General features: G+C 43.3%; 1 protein-coding gene and 1 long non-coding RNA gene across 2 annotated transcripts; one reads left to right on the forward strand and one right to left on the reverse strand.

The window, feature by feature from the left end:
- The first annotated feature begins 1,138 nt into the window (after positions 1-1,138).
- LOC117409034 (steroid 17-alpha-hydroxylase/17,20 lyase-like) lies at positions 1,139-9,791 on the forward strand. The gene is made up of 8 exons (XM_059004366.1): positions 1,139-3,740; positions 5,017-5,155; positions 5,987-6,216; positions 6,941-7,027; positions 7,123-7,329; positions 8,155-8,324; positions 8,728-8,831; positions 9,359-9,791. The coding sequence occupies exons 1-8, from the start codon at positions 3,426-3,428 to the stop codon at positions 9,625-9,627; spliced, it is 1,521 nt and encodes a 506-aa protein (XP_058860349.1). The 5' UTR covers positions 1,139-3,425; the 3' UTR covers positions 9,628-9,791.
- Positions 5,132-7,269, reverse strand: LOC131702163 (uncharacterized). The gene is made up of 3 exons (XR_009309319.1): positions 7,132-7,269; positions 5,983-6,231; positions 5,132-5,261 (listed from the first exon to the last, which is right to left on the reverse strand). It is a non-coding gene; the product is annotated as an uncharacterized LOC131702163 (long non-coding RNA).
- Positions 9,792-22,261: the final 12,470 nt, after the last annotated feature.

Below are 22,261 nucleotides of genomic sequence, written 5' to 3' on the forward strand. Positions count from 1 at the left end.
AAAATGTTAAATGCAAAATACTTGGCGGTTCCCCCGATAATTCAAGAGAAACACAAATACTTCCTATGTTTTTTAAAAATCTCAATGTGGTGAAAACCTGACTTGAAATCCAAAGAGACCATATATTTGGATGCTCTCAGAAAATGTGTCACTACTTTTAAATCCTAATATTTAATTTTAACTTTGTGAATGAATCTGTTCATGTAACATATATCCCAAATCAGTCTTAACTTCCCTGCTTTTTGTGTTGCTACTGAAAGGAGGTATACCACTTCTGGATCAAGTATCTCAGATATACATTTCGTATGTAAAAGATCTAGTATAGTTTTGCTAACAAATATTGCATTTTTAATGGCTGACTTGCTATTGTTGAACACTTTAAAAGAGGGAAACACATAGAATGGAATTTTGTAACCCTCTTTAGAAGGATTAAGTTTTTCCCCAAATTCTAAACTTTTCAAAAGTTTACCACTGACTGCGAGAAGTTCATCATTTTGTTCATATTCTAACAAAGTCAGTATGTCTTTATTCAGACGTGGTTGACTCCCGGAGCTCTCCTCCTGGGTCGGTAGGAACCTGGATAGGGTTTAGTGGCTGTTGCAGGTAGGAAAGCTGGAATGCCACCTCCTCCTCTGTTAAACGAATCTCTGCTTCTTTTCGACTTGGCTTTCCTTTTGCGAGCCGCCATCTGCTCGGCTCCATATTTTTTTCTATTATCCGCCGAATCTTCAGCCAGAGAATCATCCTGACATTCTTGCACCACAGCCCACCCAAACTCGGATTTATCAGCCATCTTATTAAGTTTCTGCCTGTTGTCGATCAGTAGGATGCCGCTCTGGAGGCTTTCGACCACATCCAGTAGATTTCTTCACTCCACCTGGTCGACAGCTGTTTCAATTGCATCTTTCACACAATCATTGAAGCAAAACTGCTGTTCATTACCTTTTCGTTTAAAAACTTAGGTGTCCTTGTGCAATTTTACTTTTTTTGACAATTTTCTCGCTTTGCAGATATCGATCCTCTTTCAGGGATCTTACACGTTGATTGACGTAAGTTTTTAGATTGTCTTCACACCCTTTGAACATCTTCCTCATCTTGTTAACAATAGAGGACGCTGAAGCTAGTCCCTCCAGGACGGCCCCTAGAAAGCTTGACAGTTGCAGCGAATATGCTTGGATGGTGTTCAGGAACAAGAACAAAGAAATGAACTGGGGTGCTCCGTTAGCTAAGGCGACTGAACAGAACCCCTAGTTGCTGTGCTTATAATATGCTTTAATTAACTCCTTGACACACCTTAATACTCCTACCTTCAATTAGACTTACCACCTTTATCAACACCTGCAAACCGTTAAGAATTAGTTTACTGCACTATTCAAGCAGAACCGTCACTAAACATATTTAGTAGTATGAACAGAAAATGAAGTTTAAAATAAAACATAAAATATCTAAATTAGTTGCTTTGAAAGAGTGCCCAATTCACCATGCAGGCAATACTGCTGTATTATTAGGCAGCTTCTAAAACTAAACTCTTGCATACATTTGCCATCCTATCACTATCAATTTTTTTTAAGCAGGCGTTGGCTGAATAGTAATCAACACTTAACTATCTTTTGGTCCTTTCAGAATAAATAAACAAATATTTTAAATAATTTGACTCTGTGTTGTACTGCACGATCAGTGTTCAATTATTCCTTTAAGTGCTTCCCTGCTAGTTTTAAACCGTTATAATTATTTCTCTGAAAATGTCCCTTTGCACTTCAGAAAAAGGATCTAAGAGGGAGATAAGGCAGTAATGAGAAGTGTTTGGATGGTGCCCAAAACAAGGATTAGATTTACAAAATAAGTGCTAACAAATCGATAGCTAAACTATTTGGCACTTATACCAAACTGTTGGTTGACAAAAGCGCTGTGCACTGCGGTAGGCTGTGTTGATACTTGTTTATACAAGCTCACCAAGAGAAAGGCCTTGTTGTTGAAATAGATTCATCGCCGTCAGCATCCAGACAGTTCAGGGAAACAATTACAAAGGAGAATTGAATGCTTGGTTACATAGCCAAAAGTGTAGAGTTCAAATCCAAGGAGGTTACAGTGAGGTTGTTAATGCACTGATGAGACACACCTAGAGCTCTGTGTCCAATTCTGGTCACCACAGTACCAAAGGGACATTGTGGTCCTGAAGTGGGTCTAACAATGAGCAACCAGACTTAAAGGATCCCAGGGCTTAAAGGAATTAGCTATGAAGATAGGCTGAAAGAACTGAATCTAGAACAATGAAGAATTAGGGGACACACGATTGAAGTCTTCAAAATCTTAAAAGGAGTTGACATAGTTAACCAAAATCAATACTTTAAGCGCAGTATAGAAACCAGTACCAGATAACACAGTTGGAAATTAAGTGAAGTTAGACTTAGGACAGAGGAAAGGAGACAGGTCTTCATGCAGAGAGTGGTGATGGTATGGAATGGGTTACCTATTCATGTTGTCGAGGCAGAATCACTTGGATCCTTTAAGACCCAACTTGAGAAGGTTTTAAGATCAATCAGCTAAATGGGCTGATTGGCCTCCACTCATTCATACATTTTCTTAATGTCTATGTCCTGGAGGAGGAAAATAGAAACCCAAAGGACCTTATATTGATATTGATACTGACCGAAAGGGAATTCCACAAATGACTAGTGCTGATGTCTTCTGGTCAACTAGTGGTTTGCTGGTTTTCAGCTGGTGGTGCTGGTTCAGTAAACTTAGTGTTGGCTGAGGAGCTGATAAACCTGGTCCAAAAAAAAAAACCTGGTCTATTAAAAATCCATTTACAGTAAAATTCTAAAGTCAATAGTTTTTTGTCTATTCTCCTAAGTTAATTGAATGCTGTAACCTTGTCTGTTCAAACAAGCACATTTTACTGACAGCAACAAGAGGGAGACTTGTGTTGCCCGAGTGTTTCTTATGTGACCATGCTGGTCAACATGATGTCAACAACCCGACGACAAGCCAGCAACGATCCCCACAGGGAGCTGGTAAGATGCCATTCAATATTTGTTCCAGTTTCCACCTCATAATTGGTCACCAGCTCCCCAGCAGTTGCTGGAATTTTTTTACAGGGACACACAACATATAATTAATTTAATTAAGGGGCTTGCAAGTAAATTGATTGTTATTCATTTTTTGTAGCACTGTAGCATTTTGCTAATACAAATCCATCTCATAGTGTTTAAGTAATGATAACGAAGAGCCCAATAAATTAGCAGTCCCTGTGCCATGTGTAGATTTATTCCATTCATCCCATCTCCTCAAGGCTCTATGATGTCACAGAGGCAAAGTCAAACAAGATAAAACCTTCCCTTGCAGGACAGTTTCTCATTATCGGTCTATCCCTGGAGTATCTCTCTGTGTGCCTGATTTAGGTTGTGCTGTGAAGTCTTGTGACAATGGTGTTTTCCTTGGCTGGCATCTCGCTGGCATCTGTAGTGGCTGCCTTGGTCATCTTCAAGCTCCTGAAGAGTGTGGTGGGCCCGTCACCAACCACACTGCCCTGTCTGCCTTCCTTTCCCATCGTGGGCAGCCTGCTCAGCCTGGGAGGCACCACCCCTCCCCACCTTCTCTTCACCAGGCTGGGGTGCAAGTATGGGGGCCTCTTTGGTCTGTACTTGGGGCCCCACTATACTGTGGTGATCAACAATTTCAAACACGCCAAGGAGATCCTGCTGCGCAAAGGGAAGGTGTTCGCTGGGAGACCCCATATGGTGAGCTCTTTTCTTGCAGTTACTTCATTTGTTTTTCTTCAGTATTGTTACATTGTAAGAATATGGGACAGATTCTCTGAGCTCTTTACTCCAAATTGAATTTGGAGAAATGCAACCCAACCAAACTAGAAATAACTAACTCAGATGTTTAATTAAGGGTCTTGTTAGTAGTCTTCTTTTTTATTTTAGAATTTTTTGAAAAATATTGCATTACATGCCCCTACGTGTTGCTACAACTGTATAAATAACGTACGTGTCATTTTTCTTTTCATTGTTAACAACCTGACAACTTTTTACACGTACAACTTTAAAGTCTGTTTCTTTTCAAAATGTCCGCTCTAGTGCACTGATAGTGTAAGGATTATTGCCCACATTGTCAAACAGGTAACACAGCAATAACGATCCATGATGTGGTACTGAATAGAAAAGCCACTTGTTATGTTTTTCTTCTTTGTATTGTAATCATTCTTCCTACAGTGATTTAGAGGGCAGATCTCAAACCCCTGTGCACTAAAGCGTCCATTTTGAAAAGAGCTTTGAAACAGATTTTAAAGTTATAAGTGTAAAAAGTTGTCAGGATGTTAACAATGAAAAGAAAAATGACAAGTATGTTATTTAAGCAGTTGTAGCAACACATGGGGATGTATAATGCTAGATTTTCAGAACCCCGCTACTTACTCTTTGTCTTTGGAATCTTTTTTTAAATGATCTAAACAAACCCTCCCAGGAGGCTGTGTGCTCCAGTGGTTAAAGAAAAGGGCTTGTAACCAGGAGGTCCCCGGTTCAAATCCCACCTCAGCCACTGACTCACTGTGTGACCCTGAGCAAGTCACTTAACCTCCTTGTGCTCTGTCTTTCGGGTGAGATGTAATTGTAAGTGACTCTGCAGCTGATGCATAGTTCACACACCCTAGTCTCTGTAAGTCACCTTGGATAAAGGCGTCTGCTAAAAACAAATAATAATAATTATTTTTTAGTAATAAGATAGGTGCAGTGATGTATTAAAATATTTATTAGGCTTAAACAATGCATCTAGTTTGAATACAGCCAATGAAGAACACTCCACAATGATCGTAAAATGCATACATTTAAGTAAACACTCAACTAATCCTAGATGTCCTAAATCACAGTACTATTTGGGCTGTCACCAAGGGGTACAGACTACATGACAATTAGATGTTTTAATAACATAAATGACCATTTAGAAGGCAAAAAACCTTTTACCAAGCACATTTTTACTCACTGTGTGCACTTATTGCTTCCTGCTTCTCTTTAGGTGACAACAGCTCTGCTGAGCAGGGATGGGAAAGACATTGCATTCGCTGACTACAGTCCGCTCTGGAAGTTCCACCGCAAGTTGGTACACTCTGCATTCACTATGTTTGGAGAGGGCACCAGCAAACTTGAGACCATCGGTGAGAGTTCTGGTGCATTCTTTTCAACAAATCACTTGTATCAGAATGGGAGGATATACGGTGGTGCTTCTCTATCTGTACTTCCGTCCGTCTGTTCGTCAACCATCTTGAGAACACAAGAAGTTATTATTATTATTATTATTTTATTTCTTAGCAGGCGCCCTAATCCAGGGCGACTTACAATTGTTACAAGATATCACATTAGTTTTTACATACAATTACCCATTTATACAGTTGGGTTTTTACAGGAGCAACCTAGGTAAAGTAATTATTATTATTAATTATTTATTTCTTAGCAGATGCCCTTTTCCAGGGCGACTTACAATTGTTACAAGATATCACATTATTTCATATTATACATTATTTCACATTATACAGAGATCACATTATTTTTACATACAATTACCCATTTATACAGTTGGGTTTTTACTGGCGCAGTCTAGGCAAAGTACCTTGCTCAAGGGTACAGCAGCAGTGTCCCCCCCTGGGATTGAACCCACGACCCTCCGATCAAGAGTTCAGAGCCCTAACCCCTACTCCACACTGCTTTCACATCCTGTGTAACATTCATTTTAATATACTTTACCATGATACAAACACCTCATGAGCGTACCACTAGGTGTTAAAGACCACTTATCCAATTTTCATTAAATTTTCAATTTTCATTGCCATTTCCTGGTGATATTGCATCATGGTCATCAACTTTTCTCATCATACTGATAGCAATCATTTTGTATTGAAAGCCGTGGCGGGAGGTGTATGTTACTGACACACCAGGTGATATTAGGAATGGAGCGTCACAGTAACGACACATGTTGCTGTGTTACCTAGTTTGTCAGGAAGCCTCCAGCCTGTGCTCCTTTTTGATGGATAATCTTGAAACCCCGCTGGACCCGGGACTAGGCCTGTCCCAAGCCGTCACCAACGTGGTGTGCGCCCTCGTCTTCAACTCCAAATACCAGCCGGGGGACAGCGAGCTCCAGAGCGTGATGGACTACACCAGCGGCATTGTGGAAACCATCGCCAGAGGAAGCCTAGTGGACATTTTCCCGTGGCTTAAGGTATCCTGGATTGAACTGGGGATGAGCAAAAATGTTATGGGTGTCTTCTACCCTTTAAGCTGTTTCTAATTATTTTTGAGCTAGTAATGATTTTTAATTTCATGCAGGGATTTGGTGCCTTCACTACATAGATCAATCATTTCCAACAGCAGGAGATATACATGTGGAATTAGCAAAGAATAGATGGTCATATTACAAAGTACAGACTAAATGTATAATGTGTTACAGCATTACTTGAATACTGTAAACTCTATTGCTTTCTCAAACCTTGATAGCTTCTAATAGGATGATGTAAATATGTTCTGTAAATGTCTGTAAATGTCTGTAAAAAATATGTAAATGTCTGTTTTCTCTTTTGCAAAAGAGTATGGCATATTCATTTGGAGATAAAGGACTTGAAAAAAGAGCCTCCACACACAAAACTAGACAGTTAAACAGATCGATAGGTGTTCTGTGTTCTTACATCTCACTGTATTGTTTGAAAAATCTAACTATCTTAACATGAGGTCCGTCAGCATTCAGATTTCTGACTTAATTTGTTACAGTAGATGGATACACTTTCAAGAGACAACAAGTGGTCAGAAAAAATGATCTCGAATAACTCTCTTCATTGAATAAAACAATATTCAAAGGAATGAAGGGATTGCTGAAATATTATGGGTGCACTAGGTCACCGAATGCTTGATCAGTAGGAAGCTTTAATCAATAGGCTCTTTTTTTTCAGGTGTTTCCTAATAAAGACTTAAAGAAACTGAACAAATGCATTCAAGTGCGAGATGAGTTGTTAACACAGAAACTGGAGGAACACAAGGTAGCTATTGCTTCTTGATCAGGGGAGATTGAGGAAGGGGTGGGATGGGACGGGGGATTCTTAAGATACGATACATAATCACTAATTGCCCACAGGCTACTTACTGTATGTCTGAGACACGGGACCTGATGGACGCCCTGCTCACAGCCCAGCGTGGCCCCATGGAGAGCCGAGGCCTGGAGGAGACTAGTTTCAGTGATGATCACGTTCTGATGATTGCAGCTGATGCCTTCGGTGCTGGAGTGGAAACCACGGCAACCACTCTCAAGTGGATGATAGCCTTCTTGCTTCATCACCCTGAGGTAAGCTGTTGATTTCATAGTTAGTATTCCCTTTTAAACGTTTAACAGCATAGACTTCCATGCTAATTTTGAAGCTTCGCATGCCTTTCCCATGCTTACTATGAATTTACTGTACTTTGACCATTAAAAAAAAAAAATTGAATTAAAAAAAATGTGTTCAGCTCTCTTATGGGTGCAGCTGGCAAGTAAAGCCAGTTATTGTATGACACTACATTAATAAAAGGGTTCTGTGTCCTTTTTATTTGCTGTAGACTTTTTCGCTCCCTGTTTGATCATTGTGGAGTTTTTAGAATATTTAAAAAAAAAACCTCTGTGTTTAAGTTATACCCACTCGAAGAAATCTCAAAGCTGAGGTGTTTTTTTTTTAGAAAAATTTAGTCGTTGCCAATTATTTTTTATTATTATTTTCTACCAATTTGGAATGGCCAATTATTTTGAGGCTCAGCTCACCGCTACCACCCCTGTGCTGACTTGGGAGGGCAAATACAAACACACGCTGTCCTCCGAAGCGTGTGCCGTCAGCCCCAAAGCTGAGGTGTTTTAAGAACCTGAGAAGACACTACTGAGGCAACATGACTTAGGAAGTGCATATGTAACATATCTCATCAGTAAGGTGTGGAAACGGAGACCTTTTAATGTAGCCCCAGATGTTTTAAAACGAAAACACATGTTTGATTTCAAAACACTGGAGGCCTGTGTAGCAGTGCAGGTACAAATGGGATTGTTTTGCTAGCTACAACCACTGCAGGTTTTCTGACTATGTATCCAGGTCGGTAAAGGGTTACAATCCCCTAAAATGTTCAAATTTACAAAAATGTTGTTCAGGTTCAAAAAAAGATCCAGCAAGAAATTGATGAACAGATCGGATGGAATCGCCACCCAGGTCTGTCAGACCGGAGGCTGCTGCCGTACTTGGAGTGCACACTGAACGAGGTACTGAGAATAAGGCCGGTAGCCCCTCTGCTTATCCCTCATGTGGCCTTGGAAAATACCAGGTAAACGGAGCAAAATCCCAAAATATTTTTAGCAAACTTAAATGTGGAAAATCCGTAATAGAGGGGTGGCTGTGGGGATGTGTGACAGTTAATCGGAATTCAAAAGCTAGTGATGGATAGTTGGCAGAAGTCCATTTTAATTGAACATCAAAATATAATTCCTGTTTACTACAAACAGCATGAGGTAATGTCCAAATTTGTTTATATTTTATATAGAGCATAAAAATGAACGGAGAATGGTACCATTTATAATTTTGGGCAAGGGTGCTTTTAGCTTCTGAACAGCATCTTGGCATGCTTGACAGGAAATGCGCTTTATAACTCCAGGTAGTATTGAAAGAAAGGCCTTGTGCAATTTACTAAGAGCTGAAAGCCATTATTTTGTTTTCCTCTATTTCCTCAGTATCGGAGAACATGTCATTCCTAAAGGTACACGTGTGGTTGTGAACATGTGGTCCATTCACCACGACCCCCGGGAGTGGGAGGATCCTGACAGCTTTATTCCGGGTAAGTAACAGAAGATGCTTTGTATGCTGCTCAGAGATCCCTATTCTGTATTTACAGCTGAATCACGTCACCAATCTCATTGGGATTCACTGCTGCCTGAAAAGGAACTGTAAACACGAAACCTTAATGAAACCATACCAAATGCAGCATCTGTAAGCTGCCAGTCCAAGATTTGTATACAGAGAGACATATTGGGATTTGTAAAATATTGGGAAACTTCTATTCGCTCAGGGGAGAGTGCTAATTATTTAAAATAGTTTTTATTCACACTCTTTGGTCAGAAAACAGCTGTATTTAAACTAAAAAAAGACTTAAAAAGAGTTTCATGACAATTTATTTCAGTATCATAAATTATATTATTTAAGTAATTCCGGTGCATACAGTATAAACAATCGTAATTTGGAGATCGAAAGGAGCGTGCAATCGTTTTTTCCCCACTATTGGGTGACGTAATTTAATGTGAGTATCATGCTTGGAAACCTTTGTGAATCGAGCTGATTGATTTTGCACTTATGTCTTTCTTGTAGAGCGTTTTTTGGACAGCAAAGGGCAGCGTTTCTCTCCCCCAGCTTTCATCCCATTCGGCGCAGGGCCCCGGGTCTGTATTGGGGAATCTCTGGCTAAGCTGGAGCTGTTTCTCTTCACCAGCTGGCTGCTCCAGCATTTCAGCTTTTTCTGCCCTCCCGGGGCCCCCCTGCCCAACCTTGAGGGGAGATATGGGGTAGTCCTGCAGCCACAAAGTTACAGGGTGTGTGTCCGTTCACGTCATGACTGGAGAACCAAAAACAAGGAATAAAACACCCACAGTTCAGCATGCTACTGAAGGGGTGCGCCAATGGACATGTCCTTGTATTGGGCAGAAATACCTATATACAGGTGTAGTCAAAAGTTTACATACCCCAATGGAAATTTTTAATTTCTAGAAATTTCTCTAAAACAACGAATTTTAGGAAAAATCGTTTGTACCAAAAGTTTTGCTTTTGTGGATGAGGAAAAAAAGTTACAAGAAATAGATGTCTACAATTATTTATTTCAGTGATTTTTTTGCAAAACTCCAAAAATGCTAATTCAAAAGTATTGACACCCTTTGATGCTATGATAGTATTGTCTACAAGGTGCTAGGAATTTCAATATCATAATGCAGAACCTAATTTTAGAAAAGTCTCAAAAATGCTGGATTGTAGGTGAACATTCTTAAAGAGTATAAAAGGGTTAGGCATAGGATAATCGCTGTCATTACCAATAAGTCAATATGGGAAAAAGTAAAGAGCTATCTGAAGACCTCAGGATTTATTTTCATAAAGCTAGAGAAGGATACAAGAAGATTTCCAAGCATTTGAGTATCCCAGTGTGACAGGAATGGCTGAGGGTCTGACGTCACGGCAGAAGAAGGGACCACAAAACAAAAAGGTATTGTGCAGTGGCGCGGGCGCCGTTTTATTTAATGAATCCAAAAATAAAATAAATATTTAAACAAAAGAACACTTGCTCACAGAGCAAAATAAAAGGGTAAACAAAAACAAATCTCGAACACAAAATCCAAAATAAATAAACCTTAAACCATACAGGTCAGGCTGGGCAGTCGCTGTCACTGTTCCCGTATGCTATGCTTTAGTTTCGTTTTTAAATAAACCTTCTCTCGCTCTCCGTCTCTATCACCCACCTAAAACACCCACCCTGAGTTGGAGATCTGCAGGCTTTTATTAACAGGTGACCATCTCCCGATTAGCAACAAATTAAACCACTTAATTCATTCGGGAGATGGCCACCTTCTGCACGAGTTTTAATTAATTACTCCTGGCAGAGGACGAGCACTGATCTCGCCTCTGCCAGGACACGTTTTAAAAAATAAACAAAACACGGCACTACGCCGTCATAAATATAATACAATAAAACTAAATAAATAATACAAAACACTCTGCACAGGGGCGGAGGGGGAGACCCCGATCTAAAAATAAATAAACAATGTACAGGGCTGCCCGCCCTGTTACATATCCCCCTCCTTGTGCGAAGCACACATGGCCCCAACGGCCACCTCCCCCCTCAGTCTCAATGTCCTCGGAGAGGGGGAAGCAAGTTGCTTCTGGGGGGTGGCCATGGTGGAATCTCCAGCACCCCCCAATTCTTTGTGGCCGGCAGCTCCCTCTTCTGGGGCTCCCTCCACACTCTCTCCTGCCGCGAAAGTGCGGCTGGGGGAGCTGGTCTCCTGACCTTCCCCCTCCTCTTCATGGCCAGCAGTTCCCCTCCGTGGGGCTCTGACCACCCAAACTCCTGCCGCGAAAGTGCGGCTGGGGGAGCTGGTCTCCTGACCTCCCCCCCTTTCTTGATGGCCGGCAGCTCCCCTCCGTGGGGCTCCGACCACATGACCTCTGGCCGCGAAAGTGCGGCTGGGGGAGCTGGTCTCCTGACCTCCCCCCCTTTCTTGATGGCCGGCAGCTCCCCTCCGTGGGGCTCCGACCACAGTGTAGTGACCCCAGGTGAAGCAGGATCCCTGGCGACCCCAGGCGACGGCAGCGGACCCTCGGGAGGCGACGGCAGCGGACCCTCGGGAGGCGACGGCAGCGGACCCTCGGGAGGCGACGGCAGCGGACCCCCGGGAGGCGACGGCAGCGGACCCTCGGGAGGCGACGGCAGCGGACCCTCGGGAGGCGACGGCAGCGGCAGCGGACCCTCGGGAGGCGACGGCAGCGGACCCTCGGGAGGCGACGGCAGCGGACCCTCGGGAGGCGATGGCAGCGGACCCTCGGGAGGCGACGGCAGCGGACCCTCGGGAGGCGACGCAGGACCGGCAGCAACCCTAGGAGATGCAAGGGAGATACAGGCGACCCTAGGCGATGCCGACGGCGGGAGGGGAGCCCCTGGACATGAAGGCGGCAGCAGGAGCTCCACTTCTCCCAATGGTGGTGGTGGAGGTAGAGGTAGCTCCTGCTCCTCTCCTCCTGACGGTAAAGGCGGCAGGGGCTCCTCCTCTTCTGGCAGCCAAGGCGGCAGGGGCTCCTCCTCTTCTGGCAGCCAAGGCGGCAGGGGCTCCTCCTCTTCTGGCAGCCAAGGCGGCAGGGGCTCCTCCCCTTCTGGCAGCCAAGGCGGCAGGGCTTCCTCCCCTTCATGCGGCCAAGGCGGCAGGGCTTCCTCCCCTTCATGCGGCCAAGGCGGCAGGGCTTCCTCCCCTTCAGGCGGCCAAGGCGGCAGGGCTTCCTCCCCTTCAGGCGGCAGGGCTTCCTCCCCTTCAGGCGGCAGGGCTTCCTCCCCTTCAGGCGGCCAGGGCGGCAGGGCTTCCTCCCCTTCAGGCTGCGAAGGCGGCTCCTCCCCTTCTGGCTGCACCAGGGAAACCAGCAGGCATGTTCCCTCTGCTGGCAATGGTGGAAGCGGAACCAGCAGGCATGCTCCCTCTGCTGGTGGTGGTGGTGGTGGGAGCGACATGTCGTCCTCCCACGGAGACGGAGGTGGCACCAGCAGGTATTCTCCCTCTGCTGGCGGAGGTGGGAGCGACTCACAGTCCTCCCAGGGCGGTGGAGGTGGAACCAGCAGGAATGCTCCCTCTGCTGGCGGAGGTGGGAGCGACTCACAGTCCTCCCATGGAGATGGAGGCGGCACCAGCAGGTATTCCCCCTCTGCTGGCAGGTACCTGGGCTGTGGACCTTCGGCCTTCCCCTTCTTGGGCCGTGGACGCACCGACTCCCCCCTCTCGGGACGTGGACGCACCGACTCCCCCCTCTCGGGACGTGGACGCACCGACTCCCCCCTCTCGGGACGTGGACGCACCGACTCCCCCCTCTCGGGACGTGGACGCACCGACTCCCCCCTCTCGGGACGTGGACGCACCGACTCCCCCCTCTCGGGACGTGGACGCACCGACTCCCCCCTCTTGGGCTGTGGACGTTCGGGCTCCTCCCACTCAGGCGCAGGACGTTCGGGCTCCTCCCTTTTAGGCGCAGGACGTTCGGGCTCCTCCCTTTTAGGCGCAGGACGTTCGGGCTCCTCCCTTTTAGGCGCAGGACGTTCGGGCTCCTCCCTTTTAAGCGCAGGACGTTTGGGCTCCTTCCTTTCCAGGTCCGTGTTCCCTCTCTGCCTCCTTCTCCTCACCTTCCGCTCTCTCCCCTCTCGCTCCTGGTAGACCCAGTCGATCTGGGTCATCCACTCCTCTCCCTGGTATTGGGTGGGGCAGATGGCCACGGTGTGCCCAAACTCCCCACAACCAGGGCACCACTCATTCACCACAACAACCCCTGGTGGCCGCTGCTGCTGTCTCCTCATCCTCCTTCCTCCCATCTTCCTTCCTCCCATCCTCCTCTTCACTCTCCACACAATCAAAAACGAAAAAAAAATGAAAAAGATGCAGTACCCTCTTCTGCCTGCGTCTTGGAGGCGCTGCGATCCCATGCAGGACACCACGTGTGACAGGAATGGCTGAGGGTCTGACGTCACGGCAGAAGAAGGGACCACAAAACAAAAAGGTATTGTGCAGTGGCGCGGGCGCCGTTTTATTTAATGAATCCAAAAATAAAATAAATATTTAAACAAAAGAACACTTGCTCACAGAGCAAAATAAAAGGGTAAACAAAAACAAATCTCGAACACAAAATCCAAAATAAATAAACCTTAAACCATACAGGTCAGGCTGGGCAGTCGCTGTCACTGTTCCCGTATGCTATGCTTTAGTTTCGTTTTTAAATAAACCTTCTCTCGCTCTCCGTCTCTATCACCCACCTAAAACACCCACCCTGAGTTGGAGATCTGCAGGCTTTTATTAACAGGTGACCATCTCCCGATTAGCAACAAATTAAACCACTTAATTCATTCGGGAGATGGCCACCTTCTGCACGAGTTTTAATTAATTACTCCTGGCAGAGGACGAGCACTGATCTCGCCTCTGCCAGGACACGTTTTAAAAAATAAACAAAACACGGCACTACGCCGTCATAAATATAATACAATAAAACTAAATAAATAATACAAAACACTCTGCACAGGGGCGGAGGGGGAGACCCCGATCTAAAAATAAATAAACAATGTACAGGGCTGCCTGCCCTGTTACACCCAGTTTCAACTATTGTTTCTATTATCAAGAAGTACAAGACTTATGGTGCTGTCACAATGCTCCCTCGGTCTGGAATAAAGAAGGTTCTTTCACCAAGAACAAGTAGAAGAATTGTGAAGAAGGTTAATAACAATCCAAGATTGGCTGCCAAAGATATTCAAAGTGAATTGGCTGCGAGTATTGCATGGTGAAGGTCTCAATGGTCGCAGGAAAGCCACTCTTAGGAAAACGTCACAAGGACAAAACGCTTAAAGTTTGAAAAACAGCATTTGAATGATGAATGAGTTCTAGTCAAAAGTTTTGTGGAGTAATGAAACAAAAATCAAGCTATCTGGTCACGCTGATAGTCGTTACGTTTGGAGAAAGTCTGGTGAGGCTTACAAAGAAAAAAACACCATAGCATGGAGCCTTCTATGGGGCTGTTTTTCATCTAATGGCACAGCAAATTTTGTTACAATACACAGCATACCAAAGGATATTGGCCAATCATCTGAAACCCTCTGCTACAAAACTGGACGTACCAACACAACAACGATCCAAAGCACACATAAAAATCTACTTCAGAATGGCTGAAGAATAAAATCAAGGTTCTGGAATGGCCTAGTCAAAGTCCCGCTCTAAATCCGATTGAGAATCTTTGGTATGATTTGAAGAAGACACAGTCCTCGGAATTTGAATGAACTGGAACAACTTTGCATTGATGAATGGTCAAAAATCACTAAAGAATCATGCCAAATCTCATTGACAAACATCCTAATTATCTGAAAGAGGTTATTATTGCTAAAGATGCCTCAGCTAGCTATTAATTTCATGTTCCTTGTCAGGGTATGAATACTTTTGAATTAGCAGTTTTGGAGTTTTTCAAAAAAAAATTGCTGAAATAAATAATTGTAGACATCAACTTTTTTTCCTCATCCACAAAAGCAAAACTTTTGCTACAAAAGATTTTTCCTAAAATTTTTTCTTTTCGATAAATTTCTAGAAATTATAAATTTCCATTGGGGTATGTAAACTTTTGTCTACAACTGTATATTGTAGGACCGCTGTACTTTACACAAGTTTCCTGTACCACCCTGAGGAATTGTGTTGACATTTAGACCCAAAACATTTTACCAATCAGGAAAAGCCCTTCACTCTTCGTACACAATACGGCCAGGTCATACCCTGTGCAGTTACAGCTGTTTAAGTAAGTCGATGCAGTTATGCTCTGAAAATCAGCATGGCTGCTTTTGGGTCTTCCAGGCCAACAACACAAGACAGGAGTGTATCTCACATTGTGCAGAGTGGTGGGCAATTCTGCAAGAAGTGCCCTTGGAATTTGTGGATGGTGTTCCTTGTGGCAATGGCAGGTGGCTTACAAACATGAATGTACAGTGTGTTGAGCAACCTCCAGCACTGGTAATATTTTCTAAATGAAAGGTTAACCCATTCTATTTCAACACATTGAGTTTTAAATAAATGTATGTTAAAGATGCTTACTTTTAACACCAGTGCATTTTAATCCTGAACTGAATTTGTATGTGTTGCACCACAAAACCACTTTAAATTGAATACAGAAATAAAATACATTTCCAATTATTTACAGGTAGTGTATGTATTTTAATAGTTTATTAGAATCTGAAACACATTTACCCAGCTGAAGTTTCACATTCCATTGGTTTGAGTTTATACTGGCACTCAGTTCTGCAAATGGACTAGATTACCTAGTACTGAGAACTGCTTAAAAAAAAAAAAAAAACTTAGGTTAATTAAAAAGTTAGATTTGAGATGTTAAACCCATGTTCATTTTAGAGGGAATCTACCTGTGGGATAGTTCTACTTTACTTGGAACCTAACTGGCCATCAGTGAGGTTTATATCAGTTGTAGTATTTTGTAATGATCAGTCACTATTCCACTTATTATCCCCCACCCCAGTGAAGAGGATTCAGTGGAGACGGTCGTGTACACTTTACACTGTTTATCAGGAATACCTCTTATTCAACTGTCATCAAACTTGGTATTAACATTATTTGGCAAAAGTTATTGAAAATAACATATTCTAAAGATATTCTAAAGAAGTGTTTTTTTATCTGTATGTCAAACTTATATTTTTGCATATCTGGAGAACCACTTAACCAATTTCCTTGAAACCTGGTATTAATCTTATCTAGTTATTGAGAGAGTATTCCATTCTGGGCATATAGGGATTGGTCTGTATGTCACTTACCTATTGGCACATATCTGGATAATGGTTTATTAAACTGTCCTGAAACTTGGTCATTCTCTTTCTATACTATTCTGTACATACTGTTGATGTGTGTCATGGTCACTACTGTTTTCCATCATACTGATCGCTCTTAATTTTGAATTTTCAGCCATGGTGGGGGATGTATGTAACTGACATACTTGTTCTTAGAGGCTGTTGAAACATCATGTTCTCTGTGTTGTTTTCATTCGTTTATCAATGTTGACTTTCATGCAAATGATAATGCAAGCCTTTTGCAACCACAGATTCTGTTCAAGGATCAGTCTACGCTGAACTTCAGAAGTATTTTTGATTTATAATTTAAATCGACAGATATGTAACCCAACAAAAGCTTAACGACTAGAGAACATTTCTAACAGAAATAAATCTCATATGCTTTGATTTGCATTATTTTATTAAAATGTAGTATGTTTAGTACTTGTAACATTTATTTTCACACCAATTGTTCATGAACAACATTCACTGCTAAGTGCAATTAAGCAGTTACTATTACTGTAATGGTGAAATAAAGAATGTGAGTTGTCATTAATGGCAGGATCTTTTACAAAAAATAAATAATAATAAAAATATCAACAACAACAAAACATGACAAGTCGGATGAAAACCCAACAGCATGGAATTTAGGATCTGGTATAACTTGTAAAATATATATTTGAAAAATACACCCACAAGGAGTTATAAAAATGCACTGATATGAGTACACAGTAAGATAATTGACATCTGTTACATTTCATCTGACTATAGAGAACATCAAGTAACTTTTGCTTTTAAACAGTACAGCAGTCCTTAGATCCCAGCATTAAACTGTCAGAATATGTGCTTTTACCAGTCAGTCTAGTGGTAGCCAGCATGATAACATTTCTACACAATTGATCAACCAAGGCTGTACTCCAGGGTTCACGAGACGATTGGAAAACCACTACAGTACCTTCTGCATGCTAGTTTTAATACTATTGTCTACAATATTTATTTTTAATGTTTCTTTGAGTCATTCCAGCTCACTTGGACCAAGAGCGTAGTTTGGATCTTTACTGCAATTCATTATTTTTTGTTGGAAGCCCCTTTGAAACAACCTTTAGTTGTCCTTTAATTATCTAGGTTATGTGTAATCAAAATAGGCACATTTACCACCACATTCTCACCATGCCTGGCATGAGTACCCACCTATTCTTTTGAATGCACCTACCCTGGAATCCTTTTCTCTATCAGGTGTGGTTTATCATCAACCACAAATGTAGGAACGTTATTATCATGACCCTGGTTCCCTGAAATAGAAATGTAACCATTACCTAATGGGTATTTATCCTAAAGACCCTGATAACCTCAATAAGATATATCAAAGCTGCATGTCAGAGCCTGTGATGCAGTCATGCCTGCTCCCAAGGGCATAAGTGGACTGCAGACACAGACATTTCCATAATTTTTCCTTCAAGACTGCTGCAATCATGGACACAGCACCCTTGAAGGTTAATTGTTACATTTCTATTTCAGGGAACCAGAGTTATGATAATAACCTAACGTTCCCTATCAAGTACAAAATGTAACCATTACCTAATGGGTATGAATACCAAAGCTGTTGCAAGGCAATATTGCAGACCAACTGGAATGCCACAAGGCTAAGCCAAAAGCCACTTTTCACGTTACCATGAGGAACCCCAGTACAAGTAGCTAGGGCTAAAAAATTGAGGGAGAAACTCACCTCTACGTCTATTTGTAAAGGTTGACCTGGAAGGCGCCCTTAATACTCTAGTTCCAAAGCCAGGGTTTTGTGGATCCACGACATTCAGTCTGTAGAACCTAGTAAAGGTATGTGGAGTAGCCCACACCGCTGCATTGCAAATGTCATTGACAAGATGCACCCTGGAACAAAGCCCATGAAGTTGCCATGCCCCTGAAGGAATGGGCAGTGAGCTTTTCTGGAGGGCAAGTTGGCCAGCTCATAGGCAGTCCTGCATGTGTCTGCTATCAATTTGGACAGCCTCTGCCTAGACAGGGCTTGACCATGGGACTTAGTCCCAGAGTAGACAACATATCATCCAGACTGCCTCCAAAGTTTTGTCCTGTCAACAATGCATGCTAGGGCCCGCACTGGGTAGAGCGTATGGAGGTGCAGCTCCCTGTCAGGCTGGAAGAAGGTGGAAGGAAGCCTCCAATTCCACAGACTGGTTGACATGGAATGCTGAGACAGTGTTTGGCAATAGGCAGGATTGGTATGGCGCGTAACCCTTGTCCTGTAAAAATTAAGCAGGCTCTCACTAAGGAGAAACCCTGCATCTTGCTCACCCGCTTTGCGAAGGTGATAGCAAGCAAACAGTCACTTGAGCAATAACATTTTGGCTCAGATGGAGGCTTCAAGAGTGCATTGAGCACCATGTTTAACCTTCAGCAAGGAACAATGTCCTTCATAGGCGACCGAAGCCGCCAAACCACTTTAAAAAATGTCCACCCCCCCACCCCAGGAAGCTGAGCTCCTTGGGAGACTGAGTCAATTTTACATGGCAAGCCGAATGGCTGCCAGATAGACCTTTAATGTAGAGGGGAATTCCCCTCATGAACAGGTCCTGCAAAACTGCAGTATTACTGCCATGGCACAAGTCGTGGGGTGGAACCAACAAGGCAGACACCATGTCTGTAAGATGCTCCACTTGCACCCATACTGGGAACGTGTGGACGCTGCTGTGGCATTCTGCAAGATGTCAATAACCCTATTCGACAGACCCAGACCTGCACTCTACCATCCAACAGAGAGGACAGCATGGACCTGGAGTCCAAGCACACTCCTAGATAGGAGGCTGTCTGAAAAGATTCACGTAAGCCCCAACCGTTGAAGGTGGCCGATGAACAGTTATGTGTAAGCTGGAGACTGGGCAAAATGAGCCAGTCCTCCAAATAATAGAGTACTCCGATACCTTTGAGTCTCAGAGGGGCCCAGTATACTTTCCCTGAGCTTCGAAAAGGCATGGGTAGCTAGACAGAGGGCAAACAGCAAGACCCTGAAAAGTGAACCGCAGGTACTTAAGTGTGCTGGTTTTTATGGGGATATTGAAATAAGTGTCTTTGCGGTCCACCATGGTGAACCAATCGCCTGGCCTGAATGACTGCAACAGCTGTTGCATCGTCAACATCTTAGACCTCCTTCGGCTCAGATACAGGTTGACCTGCCTGAGGTCGAGGATTGGTCTGAGGCCACCATCCCGCTTGGGCATGGAGTAGAACCCGTCCTCCAATTGGAGGGATGTATCATACGAATAGCCCATTTTTGCAGCAGAGCTGCTACTTCCTAAGACACCACAGCGGCGTCCTGTAGGTCTGTGACTGATGCTGCCCCAAAAGGGAGGGGGACCGTGCTTGAACTGCAGTGCAGTAGCCACGTGCATGGCTCTCTATTGGCACAGAGCCATGGGGTGAGGAATCAGCTACCCCTCTATGAGAGGGTGATGTGTTTCTCCAGCGTACGCTTGGAGATTGCACATAAAACTTGCAGAAAATGCAATTTACCAGTGCCTCCTTTGCGTGCAGGAAGAGCATATGCTTGTTCACTGGCCGGCTGGCCATGCATTTGTCACAGGGATAAAACCCAGGCATTATGAAAATAGCAAGCAATGTACAGTAAGAATGTACAGTTGCTGCCTCAGCTTGCTAAAGACAGCAACTGGGAACAAGGAATGATTGGTACCAGCCTTACTCAAACACCGGTCGGAACCCGGACGGTACCGCAATGTTACGGGTCGGTTTGATACTGGTTCGGTGCCTGTAGCACCGGGTAAGTACTTTAGTGCGCAATGGGGGGTACGCATCCCCTGCGCACTAACAGGAGCAGGTCTGGACCTACAGTTACCACATAAGCAGTCTATAGGGATGCCCACATAGAGCTTCAGGCAAACCGACACAGTCTTAAGACTGAGGGAAGCCTACAGTTAGAGGCCTGACAGTCTTTGCAATGGCACTGCAAGCAGAGACCAGAGTGGCAACGAAACACCGCAGGAGGGACTGCGAACAGTCAGACCCGAAGCAGAGCTGAGCCCAGCAACTGCTAGTGAATCGGAAGGGCAACCTCGTTCGATGAATGGGAGCAGATCTAGACCCACAGTTACCACAGGAGCGATCTATAGGGATGCCCACCTACAGCGCTTTTGGCTAACCCAACAGTCCGAAAACTGAGGAAAGCCTACTGATAGAGCCCTACCAGCCTTCACAATACAAACAGAATTAATGTGGCAACGGGCGCACGTCTCAGTCAACGCAGTACTGCTGAGCAGTAAACAGAAAAATACACACAGAGAAACACATTTTCTCACAAAAACAGTAACAACCCAATTACCGTTAAATTTATATAATTTTTGTAACAGAAAATTTAATTTAATTTTTTTACTTCAACAAAGCTAGCCACCTGAGAGACAGCACAAGTAGCTGAGTTAAGGTTGTTTGATCCCAGGGAAGGGGCGACGGAGCTGCTGGCTTCGCACAGGGCACAAGGCCACTGCAGGACTAACGAAAACCATGGCAGAGTGCACAATACGTATGAGTAGTAACCATAGGCGGCGAGTTTTGAAATTCCCGGCGGGAGGGGGGGGGGGGGGGGGGGGCGGAGTTAGTCGTCACTCCCCCCGCTAAATGCTGCGCTGCTACTTTATTATTATATTCTACTTGTAAAAAAAAAAAATTAAAGTGTACAAAGTAGTTTTACTGCAAAATACTAAAATTGTGTTGCTGCTGTTCAATATCTTTTTTTTTTTTTTTTTAAATCTGCAGTTGCTTTATCTACTAAAACATAACAATAAATCAGACAGACATCTAATGCAGCAGATTTCCAACTTGAACTCTACATTGATAATAAATAAACAAGCTATGAACACACTGAAACTTCTTCGGTACAGACAGCAAAAATACTGGGCACTGGTAGTTTCTTTTTAGAAGACTAGCGATCGATGTCTGTTGAAATAAGCACTTAAAACACCAGCATGGCAAATAGTTTTTTTTCCAACTATTAAGACTTTTCTATAAACTAAGCCAGTATTTCAATTAGTGCAGCACAGTTTCCCTCCAATAAAACTTACAGTTTGTAGCGTCTGTCATGGTTTAAGGTTTTAAGGTTGAATACCCTTTCAAATGTAGTCAAATACACCTCAAAAACTATGCCACCCCTTGTTTAGTAGAGAGGTAGGGGACCTCTAAGTCATGACCAAGATATGGGTTCCTTCACACAAGCCCCTTCAATTAAATGAAAGTCAATAGTCACAAGTGTAGTTTAAAATTGCCTTTTTCAAAGCAGTTTTATTAAATGATAAAGTATAAAGAGCACCACAGGACTCTAATGTATCAGAAGAAAGTTAGAATTAGAGAGAAGGAAATGTCAGGTTTCTAGTTTAACAGGTGAGGTTGACGTTCAAAAAGAAACACCAAGTATTTAGGGTCTGTAGAGAGACTAAAACTATACAATAGGGTCTGTAGAGAGACTGAAACTATACAAAGACAACCACACCATGAAACTCTAAAGGTTTATGTAAAAATGAGTATTTTTCTGATAGCCCCTATAACGTCATTCTGCAAAGCACATCTGGTACTGCAGCGTTATTTACAAGTATAATAAATGTAAAACTTCAAGTTTCAATACTGTTCTCAAAACAGCAGGCTGTAGTGCTGTTGGTCTTAGTTTTGCGCTTACATTTGTGTGGATATTTCCCACAAAACAACAACGAAGATTGACAGTTTATGACGTTTGAAATTAAATCAGCGACAATACAGTATCACGTCTTTCTGAACAAGTTTTGTAGCGGAGGGTTTCAGATGATTGGACAGTATCTTTTGGTATGCTATGGAATCCATTTTACCATGTATTGGAACTAAATTTCCTGTGCCATTAGAGGAAAAACAGCCCCATAGAAGGATATTACCACCTCCATGTGTGACAGTAGGTATGGTGTGCTTTTCTTTGTATGCCTCACTAGACTTTCTCCAAACATAACAACTATCAGCGTGACCACATGAATTGATTTTTGTTTCATCACTCCACAAAACCTTTGACTAGAACTCATACCCATCATTAAAATGTAATTTTGCAAACTTTAAGCGATTGTCCTTGTGGCGTTTTCCTAAGAGTGGCTTTTTCCTTGGCCTGCGACCATTGAGACCTTCACCATGCAATA

Source organism: Acipenser ruthenus, chromosome 2 (genome assembly GCF_902713425.1).
Source record: "Acipenser ruthenus chromosome 2, fAciRut3.2 maternal haplotype, whole genome shotgun sequence".
NCBI classification, from domain to species: domain Eukaryota; kingdom Metazoa; phylum Chordata; class Actinopteri; order Acipenseriformes; family Acipenseridae; genus Acipenser; species Acipenser ruthenus.